At 42.9% G+C, this 18,279-nt stretch overlaps 1 protein-coding gene across 1 annotated transcript in view; it reads right to left on the reverse strand.

The window, feature by feature from the left end:
* Positions 1-997: 997 nt before the first annotated feature.
* LHFPL6 (LHFPL tetraspan subfamily member 6) overlaps positions 998-18,279 on the reverse strand; it is a 239,196-nt gene continuing 221,914 nt past the window's right edge. The window contains exon 4 of the mRNA XM_063951895.1: positions 998-2,570. Coding sequence (XP_063807965.1) covers positions 2,452-2,570 — 119 coding nt within the window. The 3' untranslated portion in view covers positions 998-2,451. The remainder of the gene's footprint in view (positions 2,571-18,279) is intronic.

Here is an 18,279-nt window from a genome sequence, read left to right on the forward strand (position 1 = left end):
TAGTGTGTACCCGGCTTTAGATACATTTTCAGGTGCACTATAAGTCCTCATATCTACTGGTGGTAAATACACTTACTGGCGCATTTCACTGACAGTCTTGCATTAGGATTAGGCAGTTTTCCAGATGCTCCTTGCTCAATTCAATGCACTGAACACAAGTTAAGCACATCTATGGACATGGGGGTCATTCTGACCCGATCGCACGCTGCAGTTTATGGCAGTGGCGCAATCGGGTTAGAACTGCGCATGCGCCGGTGCCGCAGTGCTCCGGTGCATGCCAAACGGCCGTAGGCCGTCGCTGCGCTACGATCGCCTCTGCCTGATTGACAGGCAGAGGTGGTCACTGTGCAGGGGAGCGGAACGGTGGCGCTTGGCCGCCGTTTCATGGGCGTGGTCCGGCCAACGCAGACGTGGCCAGACCGTGCGGGGGGTGGGCCGCAGCGGCTGCGTGATGTCACACGCAACCGCTGCGGGCCAGGGAGCGACGAGTAGCTCCCTGCCAACACGCTAAAGCTGCGCTGGCCGGGAGCTACTCCAAAAGTCTTCTGTGGGAGGGAGGGCGGCACTGACATGCAGGGCGGGATAGCCCTCTGCTGGGTGTCCTCCCGCATATCTATGGACATGATCGTAGCCCTGCAAAATTTTGCAGGGCTACGATCAACTCGGAATGACCCCCATGGTGTGTTCTCCAATGACCTCTCAAACACAAGCAAAACCAGACATTTCTAAAGAAAAATTAAACGCCCGTGGATCTCGGGCAAAAGACAAAATAAGACCCTATATTTTAAACCTAATATAAAACCTTTCGGACATTAAAATAAAATAAAGATTCCAAATATCCTTGCTTTAAAATCATTTAGACATATATGTAACTGTCGATAAAAAGTTTTTTTTTTAAAAGTAACGTGTAATTTATTGTTTAATCTACAAACCAAAAATAAAGAAACTTGTGTATTTACAGATTTTATTTATATTTTTAAATACAAACATATTACCTTGTAATTGTTTTTGTCATTTAAAAAATTATAACAAAACATAGCATAAAAACATCATAACTAAACCACAAAATAGAATTTCTATGTCAATGCAGAACAAAAGCAGTTTATGCAAATAAGAGATTACTATTGATAACAAGATTATTGAAGTTCCACTGATACAATTTCAGGTTATTGCATCTCATGTGCATATAAAGTAGTACCTGTGTTATGTAGGTTATTTTTTTGTAATTTAAAAAGAATACGAAAAGTGTGTACAGTAAGTGTGATGCAATATATGTTCCTATAGGTGCATGTACACATAAAACAATAGATATGTTTAAATGGTGATTATTGGTCCAATTAATATAATACAAAATTATCAGCAGAAATGAAAAATAATACTGAATGTAAACCCTCTGGTGCTAGGTTTATTAAATTGCAGAACAAACTCCAGGAGATAAAGTTCTCCAGTTTCCATGTTATTCTAGAGGTGTGAAAAGGCCAATAAATATTGTTTTATTTGATTGACTGCAATTCCCATAGAAACTCAGGGAAGGTAGAGAGAATGGGCATGTACAGGGCAGAACACAGTTTCAGTGGTCTAAGTCTTGTGCTAGTTACAATTCTGGGGACCACACATCGGAGTGTGACTGTTTGGAAGTAACACAATTTCAATCATACAAAGGTAATGAATTATTTTCTTTTTTTTCTCTTCCTGGAAAATAATTGATCAATTTATAACCTCACACATTGAATATTGCTTTACAAACCTCCTATAATTAACCGCTTCCTATATTAAGCTTTTAACAACAATCATGACTTTTATCAGACATTTAAAAATGTCCTATCTTCTCCACTCATGACCCCTAAACCAATTATTATATTTTGACATTTCCCAGTCACCTGCATTGAACCTCTCTTCATCCCCGCCGTCTCTCTACTTACTTATGGTACCACTGATCAATATTAGATTTTCAGTGGAGACCTGACAGATAGATATTTTTAACTTGATTCTACTGTAGTATTAGACTAATGAGCCAGAATTAGGAAAAACATGGAAATAGGAGAAAATGTCCTCCAATGTGTCTTAAATTATATTTAATGCAACTCTAGACCCTTCTGGCAAGTAAACATAATAAACAAAGACTGTGTAATAGCGTATGCCTTTGTGCTACTCATATATGCATGTGCTTATAGCAATGAAGACTAGAAAACTCCTTGCTCCACTATTACGGTGACCTCTCAACAGCACGGTAAGCCTGTAGTGGAATATCCCCACTTAGAACCAGTCCTTTATTAGTTTATAAATTGCATTTTGTCATTTAGAGCAGATTTTACCAGCAGACACACAGATCACAAAGATGCAAAGGCTCATTTTCCAAGGTGACAGCTGTTCTACTGGCAAGAGTCAGAACTCAAAGAATTGTGTTCCGTGTAGGTCTTCCTATGACAATGCATCATCTCCCTGCAACTCCTAATACGGGTATTGCTTTTGTTTTTTTCCGGAGAAACACGACAACCACGTGCAGATCAGCATTGCAGCAGCTGCTCCTCCTCCAGTACAATAGTACGCCCATCCAATTCTGCAGGTGCCTGCAACAAGCAAAGAGCGACAAAAGAATTAGCATGGCTGCAGTGATGACATTTTCATATTGCATAACAGTACCTGATACACCGCAGCGCTGGACATTCTGGTGGTCATTCCGAGTTGTTCGCTCAGTAAATTTTTTCGCATCGCAGCGATTTTCCGCTTAGTGCGCATGCGCAATGTCCGCACTGCGACTGCGCCAAGTAAATTTGCTATGCAGTTAGGTATTTTACTCACGGTTTTTTCTTCGTTCTGGTGATCGTAATGTGATTGACAGGAAGTGGGTGTTTCTGGGCGGAAACAGGCCGTTTTATGGGCGTGTGGGGAAAAACGCTACAGTTTCTGGGAAAAACGCGGGAGTGGCTGGAGAAACGGAGGAGTGTCTGGGCGAACGCTGGGTGTGTTTGTGACGTCAAACCAGGAACGACAAGCACTGAACTGATCGCACTGGCAGAGTAAGTCTCGAGCTACTCAGAAACTGCACAGAGATGTCTTTTCGCAATATTGCGAATCTTTCGTTCGCAATTTTAAGAAGCTAAGATTCACTCCCAGTAGGCGGCGGCTTAGCGTGTGCAAAGCTGCTAAAAGCAGCTTGCGAGCGAACAACTCGGAATGAGGGCCTCTGTCTCTCCACATGTACTCAAGAAACAAACTCCAGCTAATGTTGAGACTACACATTTCTGGGTGTCATTAAGTAATTGTAAACTAAATCAAGGAAAAACACATTGAGATGTGATGATCATATAATATTTACTGTTGGGGAATCGGGTGGGCACAAAAAAGGGGTGTGACCGCGCATCTCAGGGTTTTTAAAACTTGTAGAAAACGTTCAGCCATTGAGGTTAATAGATAATACTCACAAAAGTTGTTAGCTTCTAATTTGTCTTTATTTTTTTCTACATCTGGCTACACTGGTGTATACTAGAAGATCTACAGGAAATAGATACACAGTCATTAGATCAACCCCATATGGTCGACATGCATTAAGTTGACAGGGTCAAAAGGTCAACATGGAAAGGTAGAACGTACAAAAGGTTTACAGGCACAAAAGTTCAACAGGGTCAAAAGGTATTCATTGCAATGGCCAACAGAAAAGATTGATACAAGTTTTTCTTTAGTTTTTGTGTGTGTGTATCTTCCTATGTTTCATGATATGTTATCCTAATTACTGTATCGCAAACGAAGACGCTCGCCACGCTTCAGGCAAGGTGATTTGATCTTATTCCCAATTGAGGTCCACGTAGATGGTAAATCAAGCAAAAGTTTAAAAATATATGAAAACCTCCTAAAAGCTTGTGTCGACCACTGTCATGTTGACCTTTTGAACTGTTGACCTTTTGTACCTATCGACCTAAAGCACCGTCTACCTTTTACCTGACGACCTTTTGACCATGTTGACCGACCATGTTGATCTAATGCATGTCGACTATTCGGGGTCAATCTATTGACTTTCTAGACAGTGTAGATCAACTGAATACCGGCTACACATACAGTAGAGCCTGATTCAGAGTTGTACCCGATGGTTTACCAGTTAGAGCATGAGCAGGGTCTGTACTGCGCATGTATCCCAAGCTCTTTATGTGATCTCACTCACAGTGTCCCAAAGCCAATTGGGTGGTGGCGATAGAGATCACTTTTCAAAATGGGGCAAGGCACCCTCGTTTTGTATGTGTGCTGGGGCCAGGGACTGCGTCTTCCAACATAGATTTCTTGGCTCCAGCATAGTAGCTCTTCAGTCATTCTGAGTAGGCTTAGACCTAATTAGATGGGCGATGACTGAAACCATCGCCTTCAGGGTGCCAGGGCCAGATTGCCAGTTAGGTGCCATAGTGGGCCCATTGGCCACAATCAGCATCAATGTTAGGCTAGACCAAGCAAACTAAGTGTTGGCGCAGCACTGTCGAGTTTCCCTATGAACAGAATCCCCATACTCTGCTTCTAATGCAAGAAGACCTGGACAAGGCAAGCACTGCAGGCATATGCGGAGACTGTATGATATTTATAGTGCCCACTATGACACGCTGGATTCAAAACTTTAATTGCTGGAATCGCTGAAGTTTATGTTTTAAGAATCCAATTGGCTGCATCTGGCTCTTGCCCATAAAATGAGTCTTATACAGTACCGGACTGCACTGGCTACACAGTGACTGGCAGTGATGACTTCTATCAGAAGTCCTACCTGTCAGTCAACACCAGTACAGGCAGTCCCATTGGGAGGTGTCTCCTACCTCCGGGACTGCCAGACGGGGCTGCGATCGCCTTGTAGCGATCCGCGCATGCACAGTCAAGCAGCGGCTTGTCTGCGCATGCGCAAACCCCGGCTTTTATGCACTGCAGCCAATACAGTTTATAGCTGGGGGGTTGCGCATGGGCAGACAAGCTGTTGCTTGACTGCGCATGTGCGGTCCCGGGACATGGCCGGCAGCAGCAGCTCTCCTCCTCTCCCAAGACCTGGCCCGCAGCAGCCCATTCCTCATCAAAGATAGTAGCCGCCGCTGGGCTCATACACTGCAATCCAGTCATTATATCCTCCTAGTGGGCAAGTACTCTTTTAACATCAACTTTTTTAGTATAGTGTGTTATTATTTATAATGTGTTTAATAACAAATGTCCATGTCATATTTTTTTTTGTGATTTTAGACCTGTTTACACTATAGATACAGGTTGAGTCTCTATATCCAAAATGTTCTGAAATATTGAAAAAAATTTTAGCGCAACTGTGATAGTGAAACCTTTGATTTCTGTTGGTTGTTTAATGCACACAATTATTAAAAATATTGTATAAAATTACCTTCAGGCTATGTGTGTAAGATTTATGTGAAGCATAAATGCATCTTGTGTTTAGACTTGGGTCTCATTCCTAAGATATCTCATTATGGTAGATAAATATTTTTTTAAAAATTGAAAAATCCGATATCTAAGATACTTTTGAAGTTGGTCAGCAAACTGGCAGATGAAGTTTCTCATAGATAAATGTGAAATAATGCACCTTTGTTGAGTAAATGTTATGCTGTTTGCACTTTATTAATGGAATATAATTGTGGAAATCTCATCATAAAGAATTTAGAATACCAATAGACAGGGCTGCCATCAGATATTGTAGGGAACGGGACTGACAAAATAGGCAGGGCCCTCCCAAAAATAAAAAATAAGCTATACATAAAGAGTAAAGATAAATATATACAGGGTGATTCAAAAGTCGCAGTATACCCTTTTGTTTCAAAAACTGTGCAGGAAATGGGAAACTGAATACTCCAGTAAGGCATGGGTGAGGTAGGCTCACTTTTGAACCATAACTGCTATTTGAAATCTGTTTGCAGCAATAATCTTTTTAGCAAATTCTGATGTTTTTTGACATTTTACACAACCCCCTTTCCATTTGAAAAAACTGACTTAGATTCAAGATGGCTGATTTTAAGATGGCGCCCATGTTCAGTACATACCCTAAAAGATAGCCCACCTCACCCATACCTTACTGAGTATTCAGTTTTCCCATTTCCTGCACAGTTTTTGAAACAAAAGGGTGTACAGAGACTTTTGAATCACACTGTATTTAAAACAAAATTTAATTAAATTCCTATGCACATACGAAGCACCGCCATATTATGCCCCTTGCACCATATTAAGTCTCCACAGTAATGCCTCTGACACCATATTAATGCCACCACAGTTATGCCCCTTTCACCATATTATGCCCCACACAGTAATGCCCCTGACACTATGTTATGCCCACCACTATATTATGCCCCACACATTAATGCCTCTGACACCATATTATGCCCCCACATTAATTCCCTTGTCATCACGCAGTAATTATAGAATAGATACATTTCACTTCTTTACATTGGAAAAATGGCACCATGGGCTGGATACACACTTGGCGATATGCACCCGATATATCGTCTGATTCGGCAGATCGCATGATATATATCGTTCACATCGTCCAGTATGTATTCACTATATCATTAACGATGTACAATATTTTTGTTTTTACCTTGAAATCTAAAGATATTGTGCTGGACTGAATGTGCCGGGTGCCGTCACTGACAATATAGTAAATAATATCGTTCAGTGTGTATGAAAGATAACGTTTGCGGGGGAAAATCTTGCATGAAATCACATCTGATGTGCATCGGCAAGTGTGTACCCAGCCTTAGAGGTGGCCGATTTAATGTATATAAATAAATTAGACTTACACACACAAGATTTATCTAAACAGTTTATCATTCCTTGTACTTTGCAGGTGACAAGGGGACATCCACCATACCTGAAAGGCAGACGCCTTCTCATCTGTACAGAGAGGGGTTCCACACTGGGAGAGTAGTCAGATTATAGCAGCTAAATGTAACAGCCTTCGAGTTCAGGAGGTGTGGGAATTTTGTGCGAGTCTCGCATCAGAGTTTGATCTCTCCCAGTGGACCGCCTCACCCTCCCGTGTGAGAGCATTCACTTGATCTGAACTTCACTCTGTTTTTTTAAAGCAGCAATCATTTAAATTAGCAAAACCAACCTGGCTATGCCTTGTAAATGACTGCAAGTAAAAAAAAAAAAAACAGGCAAACTCCTGCACCACCGGAACTCGGAGGCTATAACATTTAGCTGTAGGAGTCTTTATACATGGAGAAGGTGATAGACAATGTGTAACATGGATTTAAAATTGGATTTAATCCTTTCTTACTAGAACTACTAGAAAACATTACTTGAGGTAATGAATTCTGGGAATAAATTAAATTGGCAATTAATTTGTCAAGAATATTTAATTTTCCACTACTAGGATACACTGACAGCAGATACTGTATGCTTGGTTTGCCGTCCTGGCACTGCCACTACTATAACCAAAGGTTAAACCTGAATAACGTTTACCTTTCAAAGCATTGCTACCTGCATGTAAACACGGTACATATTCACTACTGTGAGAAAGGAATCTGGAAGTCAACTTGGAGTTCACCTTACTAATGGCTTCTTCTATTAATAAAAGAGCAATTTGCTTAATGTAATATATAATACCAAACTCTGATAAAGTGGAGTTGCTTAAATGTGCGGATACATAGCGTAAAGATCATCACATCTATTAGGAGCTGTAATAGTGTGATGCATAGTGTACAACAGAGTTTTGTTTGTAACTATTGCTGCATATCCCATGGCGTTGGGTATGGGATGCCTGCAGTCAGCATACCGATGGCGGGATCCCGGGCGCTAGAATGCTGGCAAGGGGGTGAGCGCAACAAAGCCCCTTGCCGGCTCACTGCGCTCGCCACACTGCGGGCTCGGTGGTTCGCCACAGGCTCTATTCCCACTTTATGGGTGTCGTGGAAACCCACGAGTGGGAAGAGCCCTTGGTAGCCGGGATTCCGGCTGGCGCCTAATGCTCTCTTAAAGTAAATACCGTAAATTAGCTGCACTCCATACAATGAAATCCTTAAGCAATCCCCATCCCTGTACTCTCAGCCAAGTGTAAAGTCTAAGATGATACTGTATTTGGGGCAGTGTGGACGGTGTAATGGTTAGCATTACTGCCTCACAGCACTGAGGTCATGGGTTCGATTCCCACCATGGCCCTGTGTGGAGTTTGTATATTCTCCCCGTACTTGCGTGGGTTTCCTCCGGTTACTCCGGTTTCCACCCACAATCCAAAAATAAAAATAAATAATAATATTTAAGGTCCAATAAATGCTGTAATTTACGTCAAGGTATACCCATCTACACATGTGCCGCTTAATTCGCAATGTGTTAAACCTTGGTTTACACAATTAGAGAAGGTAAACTACGACAGGCCCCTGTTACAAAGCATTAAAGGAGATCTGGCACACTGGGCTCCCCTATATATCTAGGACTGGCAGAATTAATTATTCAGATAAAATTAACATATTGCCCAGGTTGCTCTACTTGTTCCAAACTGTTCCTACAGTTGTCCCGGCTTCTTTTATTTGGACGGTACAGTCCTTGTAAGGCGGATTTATTTGGTCAGGTAAAAAGCCTAGGCAATGTAGAGAGTGTTTAATGCACATTAGCTGAGATCTTACCACACAGGGAAATTGGCTACTAATTGAATAGCTTTAGGCATTAAACTCAGAGCTAGATCTGCGCGGTAAGCTTCACGGCTACTTGAGTCTGCCCCATAGTCTCACTAGGGTTAATAATACTGTTAAATTCACTAATTTATTATTTAAAATTTACTGTTCTTTTTGATATACTAAATCCAGAAAATTGAAATATTAATCAAACCAGCCTCTGACTCACATCATATTACATATGCACTCAAAGTCAGTCAGTATATAAGGCTTCCTGTCAACTATAGCTCATGTTTTCTTACGCCCGGCATCCCGAGATGTAGAGGGTGCACAGGTCGTGGTTACCGATTCTTTGCGTCAGCCAGTGCAACTGCTCAGATTACCAGGCACAGGAAAGTACATGGGGATTTCTAAAGGGCTTTTTATGAAACCTGTTGCAGTGTCATCATTGTCCCCCAGCACACCTCAGCCACTGTATACATCAGTCAGACTGAGTTGGTACACCAGTATCCAGCACTTGTCTCTTCCTCTGTTTAAATTAACCATGTACCAAAACCCAGCTTTGACTATTGCTGCTATACTGGTCTCTCTTACTGTGTATCAGGCATTAGGCTGGATTCTTTACCAGTGTTATAGTTTTCTCCTGAAGTCTCAAGCACATACTACTTCTAATTACCTGGAATGGGTTCGGTAAGGGATACCGGCAGTCGGGATGCCGGTGGTCAGAATACTGACACCCCGACTGTTTGAAATGCCAACAGGGGTGCAGGTGGTAGCTAATCCTAATCCTCTCCCTAACCCTCCCTGCAGCCTAGCCCTAATATCTCCTGCCTGCAGTCTAACCCTAATATCTCCTGCCTGCAGTCTAACCCTAACCCTCCCTTCCCACAGTCGAACCCTAACCTCCCCTGCCCACAGCCTGACCCTATCCACCCCCTTACTGCAGCCTAAACCTAACCCTTCCATCTCGTAGCCTAACCCTAACCTTCCCTGGCAGCAAACTGACCCTAACCCTGCCTAAACCTAACCCTCCCTCCCTTAGCCTAACCCTAACCCTCCCCCCGCAGCCTAACCCAAACCTCCCTGGGATACTTACATTCAGGATCCCGGTTGTAGGGATTAGGATTCCAGCGTTGGCAGTAGTCTCCACCTACTATTTATTGCAAAGTTACTTCAGAATTGTCACCGGGTTCCATAATCCTTGGCACTGCATTATTATTAATACTACCTTGTGACACAGTAACCACAGTTTGGCGTAGCCTACCAAGAGGCAAGCATAGCCTATTATGCTAGACATTGCCAGGTCTGGCATGGATGTATATTAATTTTCTTTTTGCACAAAATACATATTTTCATACTGTACGTGCGCATTGTAAACTGCGCACGCATGTGTCTGTAAAGGCATTTTTCCCTTTTGTTGACTTGTGCCACCTGTTGTCTGGAAAGGCAAAATGAGAATGGGTGGTACGGGCACATGTAGCATTGTCACTACTTAAGCATTGTCACTACTAACTACTATTGGTTGATTGTTGCATATGGACACCTCCAGCTGATCACACACAAATCTTTTGTGGTGCAACTAGATTATATCAAATGGTAAACAGAGGGAAAAGGGGTTAGGACTTGAGCACTGGTACAGAGACTTGAAGATAAGTGGTGTGGGTAGGTTGATCCAGTGTAAAAATGTCTATCCATAAATAGATTGGAAATTACGTTACTGTAGGTGAATGCATAGACTAAAATAAGTATAAATGGGATTTGCAAAAAAAAGCAGTACTCTATTAGTTGGGGCACTCACCTAGCAAAAATGAAAAAAATATATCTGTACAGAAATTAAGATTTATTCAATTAAAACTAGATAAAAATGGTATGATCTTATGAGCATACTCAAACGAACACAGGGAAGGGTGAAAAAGTCCTTGGGTGAAACGTACGTTTGGCGTCTGAGTACGGGCAAGTGCACTTGCTGTATTCAGTTGCTCGGCAGCATCTAACATAGCATTGGAGTGTCTCCAGGTATTGTTTTTCTTTTCAGGCATCTGTGCGAACACTCACTCTGTACTACTCTGTGCTGTTCAAACAACAGGGAGTCAGAGAGATACTAGTGCAACCACAGAATCTCCCCATGTACCTATTTATGTGGGGACTACCTTCCAGGTCCGTTCACTCACTGTTCTCTCCCCCTTATTTTTCAGATACCCTCAATGTTGTTTCTCCTTTATGACAGGGGTCTGCACCACATTGATTAAGACCCCACGTAGGGAGATGTTTCAGTAGCAGATGCCCAGCTCTTCAGCATCTCCCAGTATTCATAGGTGATCCACTCACATATCAATCACTGCCCATCACATGATATGCAGCAGCCATCAACCTTGTACTATAACTAGAGATATCTGATTTGTCTTTCACTGGTCTAGTAGCACAGTGTTACACAGACCTTATTACATATACCCGACCACAACAATTGGTGAGAATACAGATATATAGAATACTGCTTTGTTGTTCCTTTATTGTTGCACATTATTATTTGGGATATACCCTATTAGATTGAATAATGATTACCTATATTTTTTCTTGAGGACAGTGGGGTAAATTTACTAAGATGGGAGTTTCTTTTAGAACTGGTGATGTTGCCCATAGCAACCAATCAGATTCTATTATCTTCTAGAAGCAGCTAGATAAATGTTAAGTAGAATCTGGTTGGTTGCTATTGGCAACATCACCAGTTCTAAAAAAACCTCACACCTTAGTAAATTTACCCCATTGACTATTAAATAAAGTACAGAAGTGTCCTCATACATCTAGACTCAATGCATCATGCACCGCGAGATGACTGGTGTCAGTGAGCCGGCAGTTCTCGGGCAGCTCTGCTAACGTCAGGCTTCTTGTTTTTTCCGAATATGCATCTTATTCGCATCACTATGCGAGTAAGACGCACAAATAGACTCTGTTGACTAAAATGATATGCGGCATACCTATATTCACAAAATGCACACAAAATGCTACATTACAGTGTCAATGGCTGCTTTCCAGGAAAACACTGTAACATAGCATTTTGTATGCAGATACAGCTGTAGTTGCACACAGAATATAGGCATGCCACATATCCTTTTAATCAGCAGAGTCTGCTTGTGCGTCCTATTCGCATAGCTATGCACGCTCATGACTAGGTGCGACTAGCCTAGCCAGACTAGGGCTGTTTAACGTGACTGCAGCAAGGATTTAGGAGGACACATCTGTATGTATAATGAGCACATGGATAACATTATTCTCATTATCAATTGTCGGCCATCTTTGCACTACTTAACTGAACTACTAAACTAAGATGATTTTTATTTCACTTTTTTAAAGGGAAAAGAATAAATGTATTTTATTCAATTTTATATTAAAAACTTTCCCAATTGTCAAGACAATATCATTGTATTGTGTATAAATAGGTTAATGTGATTAAGGATAGCATAGAAAAGTGGTTTGACAGTGTTACAGCCTGAAGTACACCTGGCACAAACACTGTTTTTAAGCTGGACGTATCAGAAGAGGTATACAAATCAATATTTACATGGAAGGGCTTTTTATGTTATGTGCGTCTTTTCATAAGTATAATCATCGGCGTGCAATTAAATGCAATATTGAATAGTGTCGGGAATGAGTGCCTGGAGCTATTTAATCAGCCACATCATGTCTGGCACTTAAGTTGCAAGATGCAGGTTACCGCGCCAAAAGAATGCCGTTTAGTCGTGGTAAACAGCATCCTCCGACTTAAATACAGGGCGCGATGCTTTTAGCGTGGGAGGTAGGCACTAGTTTTGATAGGTTTCTGCTCGGACCACAGGAGGGCATGATCAGAAATCCTCTAGTCACGAGTTTACAGCGCGTCTAATTGAATAACTCCAGGCACTCATTTCCCAACGCTTTTCAATAGCGCCTTTAATTGAATTCCCCCAATGAGCCCTATTTTATTATACTGTATATTAATCCTGTTCTTAAAAAGGCTTTAGAATTCATATATTTCTTAATTGATGTATTAACATAGGAAGATATAAAATACTGTAGGATTTAGAATGTACACAGGGTAAGCAACACTCCTATTGTTCTCCATAAAGATTACGGCGCATTCATCCTTTGCAGGATGAATGTAAGAAGGTCGGAATAAGACACCTGAGATTCTCACGTCCCTCATTGTCACCACATGTAACATAGTGGTGTTGTTTTGAACTACAAACTTGCTAATGTCCCAGAACTTCTATTTACCAGAATAAAAATTTGAGAAGGTCAGTAATTTCACAGACTCGAGAGCACATCAAGATGCAAAATTATTATTTAACACTCACATAAATCATTTAGAAGGATTATCAGGCAGAAAATTGGTTATGCCTGTGTTATAATAAAGTTCCATGTGTTGCAATAAATCCTTTCCGGACACCAAGATAAAGGTCGATCAAGGCAAAAGGATATTTCAGCTTTCATTTTGTAGCTCACAAACAAAACTTGTATAGGTAAGTACGCGGAACATTCCCATATAAACATGCAGTTGGCCAAAGTTTCAGAAACTACAAAAATATTTGGGATGTGTCCGAGATGTGGGGGCAGTGGTGTATATATGATAGGTGCAGGGTGCGCGGAGCACATGGGCATATGGATCAACCAGGGGACCTCACACTGCCCACCCTACACTCAGTGAAGACTAACATTGTTACTTAACGTCCAGCTGAGCCATCTTTCTGACAAAGTCTTTGTAAAGATAGTCCAGCACAGAAAACAGTGAAGACACTGGCACTGTGCATTTTCTAATGATGTGCCCTCATACATCTAGACTCAATATGCCACGCAGCAGGAGATGCCAGGCGTGAATGAGCTGACGTGCTATGCAACTCCGCTAACATCGGGTGTCTTTGGCGGGAATGTCTTAATTTGATATACGATACCTGTATATCTGTGTGCAACCGAGTCTGTATACAAAGCACAACAGAACTTGGCATGGAAAAAAGCTGCGGCCCTGCATTGTAGCACTTCGTGCACAGATTCAGAGACTCGGTCACACACAGATATAAAAGCTTTGCATATCAAATTAATCAGCACAGCCTCCCGATGCCCCCTAGTCGCATCACATGCAAAAGACGAAAAAGGACGCCCAGCGCTAGCAGAGGAATTGGCGTGCCAAGAGGGGCCGTTTGGTCTCACTGCAGCAAAGATGTATGAGAACACATCTGTATCTTCTGTCCATACTCCAACTTTCTATTGACATTGCTATAGATCCTGGAGTGCTACTGATATCCATGTATGGGTGGGACCCACTGGTATCTTATGAGAGAAGGGGACCCATGTGCAGTGTCTGAGCTGCATCTTCTCACTCCACCACCCCATACCCACTTCCCTCCCATTCACCACCAAAATTGTGGCTTGGAGCAATTCCCAGTTGGAAAGTTCTTGGGTGGCTTGGGGACATTCTTGGTCTGGCCAAATCAGGGTTTTGCCTAAACTATCCACAGTTTTCCATTTGGTACAGTATGGTTGGAGGTATGCCATGTTATATATTAGAGTCAGGAAAATTTCCTATTTTGTAGCTGGCAGCCATGGATATGATACAATAACTGCTCAGTAGTATATGACATTCCAGTCCAGGCTTATTTGCTAGATAAAGATGAGGTGGCCAAGATGCGCAGCCTATGAGCAAATTTAAGCCATTGCGAGGGTTATACAGGTCGCATCGCTAAGCGATCGGATCCGCAATTACCACGTCAGCGGCACCAGTGCCCATGTGCAGGTTCCGTCCTGCACATGCGCGGCTGCTGAATGTGATCAGTTCACAATGGGTGCAAACGCATCTTCCTGATTGACAGGCAGAGGCGTTCATGGGGCATGCGGGGTGTCACGATGGACCATTGCGGCGGCAGTGTTAGGAAAATGGGGCGGGGCGGCTGCTTTTTGGGGTCACTGCATGACGTCATGTGCAGCCACTCTGATGGGAAAAATGGCAGCTGATCTTCTGTATACACTGCCTAGCTGCGGCTGCAGGGTATCGCCCACAATTGCTGCGACTGCAATGTAAATTGCGGTCGTACCTGGTGGCCGCCAGTTAGCATACTGGGCGGCATTACCCATTGCGATGCGCGGCCCCCAGTGTGCTACAGAAGGGATTGCAGATTATGCTTTTGTGTGCTACCTTTTGACCTTCTCTGTGAAAGTTTAACATCTTTTCCTGACCTGGCCAGTGATGTCATACTTAACCCCCAATGATGTCACACATTTCCCTTGTTAGGAGGAGGAGGAGCACTCTCAGAAGAGATAAAGTGGGGGAAAAAGCTAAGAATTTAATTGTACTCATTTTATACAGCCATACCTAATATTTAGACCAGACAAATATGTAGAGATAATATCATATAAATGGAGAACCCCTGTAGAAACATTCTCTTCACATTTAATTGAAATGACCAAGTACAGCCTTATTTGACTTATCCCCTGTTCAGCTACAGTATTTTATTTTATTTCTTTTACTTAGGCTTGAATATTCAAATGCAAGTAGCAATTATTTAAATGAACCCCTTGAGGTTTCTTTTCCTACATGAATTCATTAATCTTCATCTCAGGCTCCAGAGAGATCATTCAAATTCAAAAAATGTAAAAAAAAAATCAAAGCAAAATGATTAGTGAGTATGACGTTCAGTCAAAATAAAGAAGGTATAAACAGTTACAGGAGACATGCATCTACATATATCTCCTCTCCGGAGGAGGGTCCTCCTTCAGTATTGCCTGAAGTAGAAAGGTAATAAAGAGACAATCATGAAATAATTATGAAGATGAAAAAGCTATTTCTTAAAACCAAACCCATAAATTCAACTAAATGTACCACAAATCGAAAGCATATACAATTAGGGCCCATATCTTGAACACAATCTAATTTGCATATTTAAATTAACCAGGAGGAGTCTACATTATAATATCTAATATACAGTGGTAGCTCCCAGAAGGTGGATCCAGTCGGCATCCCAAACGTCGAAATCCTAATGCTCACAATACCGGCAGCGGGATCCCTACGAAACAAAATTGCCAACAACTGCTTATCAGAACCGGATTAACAACAGGACAGCAGAGCCGGTTGCCCAGGGGCCCCACACACTGGGGAGCAGGGGTGTATCTAGGGCTCCAAGCACCCCTGGCAAAGTAAGGGAAACAAGGGCATAGTCTGGGGGAAGGGATGTTTCCACATCATAGTACCCGCATAGGCTGGCTAAGGCAGAAAGACAAAGGGCTAGATGCATCATCGCTTGGAAAGTGATAAAATGGAGAGTGAAAAAGTACCAGCCAATCAGGTCCCACCTGCTATGTAACAGGCTGTGATTGAAAAATAGCAGTTAGGAGCTGATGGCTGGCACTTTTTCATTCTCCATTTTATCACTTTCCAAGCGATGATGCATCTGGCCAATGAACTGCTGTCTGGGGCACTTTGTGATTCGTACTGAATGAAAAATTGAAATTCATACTTGTACGCAATGCCGATGTTCATGTAATTGAGAGGTTATCGGTAGACTGCGCATGCGCTGCAATCGCAAGATACTTTTGTGATGCCGCTTGTAGTGAGATTTTAAATGCAGAGCGATTGACAGGAAGGGACCGGAATGGGGAGTGGAGGCAAAAACATCACAGAGTATAAGGTAGTCTTTTATATGAGGTTGCGCCCCTTGCAGTGAGACCATGTCCATTTTCCATATGAGAGAGTGTATATAAATGTAAAGCAATGGTTGTGCACTGTATGTGCATCTTTACAAGTTGTAGTAATGTTACTAATTCACTCCTAGACATACTGTATGTTGTCACATCCAATGTTTATGTGACACCTTACATAGAAAATGAATAAAGCAATAATACACAATGGGATCAGTATAATGGAGGTCATTCCGAGTTGTTCGCTCGGTAAAAATCTTCGCATCGCAGCGATTTTCCGCTTAATGCGCATGCGCAATGTCCGCACTGCGACTGCGCCAAGTAAATTTGCTATGTAGTTAGGAATTTTACTCACGGCTTTTTCATCGTTCTGGCGATCGTAGTGTGATTGACAGGAAATGGGTGTTACTGGGCGGAAACAGGCCGTTTTATGGGCGTGTGGGAAAAAACGCTACCGTTTCCGGAAAAAACGCAGGATTGGCCGGAGAAACGGAGGAGTGTCTGGGCGAACTCTGGGTGTGTTTGTGACGTCAAACCAGGAACGACAAGCAGTGAAATGATCGCAGATGCCGAGTAAGTCTGAAGCTACTCAGAAACTGCTACGAGGTGTGTAATCGCAATATTGCGAATACATCGTTCGCAATTTTAAGATGCTAAGATTCACTCCCAGTAGGCGGCGGCTTAGCATGAGCAAATCTGCTAAAATCCGCTTGCGAGCGAACAACTTGGAATGAGGGCCAATATCCCGGCTGTTGGGATCCCAGCGGTCAGGAGACCGACGCCGGGATACTGGCGGCGAGTGCAGCGTCTCCCCTCTTGGGCTCGCTACACTTCAGGCCTGGTGGCAACCTTCAGTTTATTTTCCCCCTCGGGTGGTGGCGTGTTACTGCTCAGATGTCTGCTGCAATGTTCAATATAGCGGCTGGCGTGTGAGGAGTGCGCACGCTGTGTATTTGGGGCACTCTGGAGCCAGGGAGACTCCGGAGCACAGACACGCTGCCTACACTCTCAAAATAAACTACAGCTCATAGTAGCCCTTGCCGCTGGGAGCTGTAGCTTATTTTGGACTTACTGCCACTGCTAAATGATTCTACCTCCTGGCCGCGGGTGGATCTCCCTGGCTAATACCACCCTGGCCAAGGGGTAGATAAGCCCTTGCTGGGGAGGCCCGCCCTCACACATAGCTACATCACAAGCGTGGGTGGCACTGTGGCATATGTAAACTGAGGGTTCTGTGTGGCATAATGTGAACTGGGGGCACTGCAGTGTGTTTAAGACATTGGTGCTGCTGGTAGTAGTAACACATTATGGACCTGATGAAGAGATGGACTCTGCTGCCTAAGCTCTAGCACACGCTGGTGCAGTCGGGAGGGCTATAATATTACAATGCTAGTTTCAGTCTTCCCCTTGTGTAGTAGCGTGCGCTGTAAGGGATTTTAAAATTACAGTAGCAAATAACTGCCAACTACACAAAACTGGCATTATATTCAGATAAGTGGACTGTCTCTGGAACACAGACCAAGCACCTTAGTGACACTGAAATAAATATCCCCTATCTGGTGTACGGTGCTTATTTAGTATTCTCTAACATATTCCATGACACTACCAGATAAGGGCTTGGGAATAATTCAGACCTGATCGCTCCTCTGCGTTTTTGCAGAGGGCTGCGATCAGATAGTCGCCGCCTATAGAGAGTAAAAACCCGCCTCGTGCAAGTGTGCAAATGCATGCGTACGCCATGTGAAAACTTTGCCAGACAGCGGACATCTGCAAATCCACTCGCAACTCACTCACCATCGTGATTTTTCCATACTGTGCAGCCTGTGCATAGCCCAGGACCTACTCCCACAGTGCGATACAAACAGGCTGATCGGGCCGGAGCTGACGTCACACACCTGCCCTGAAACCGCTTGGTAACACCTGCCCAGAAAACGGGCAGTTACCACCCCCCAAACATCCGCATCCTGTCAATCAAAATGTTTTCACGATTCTCTCACAGTTTGGCATCACGCATGTGCAGTCATTCGATAATCGTCCGCTG

Source organism: Pseudophryne corroboree, chromosome 2, assembly GCF_028390025.1.
Source record: "Pseudophryne corroboree isolate aPseCor3 chromosome 2, aPseCor3.hap2, whole genome shotgun sequence".
Taxonomy (NCBI): domain Eukaryota; kingdom Metazoa; phylum Chordata; class Amphibia; order Anura; family Myobatrachidae; genus Pseudophryne; species Pseudophryne corroboree.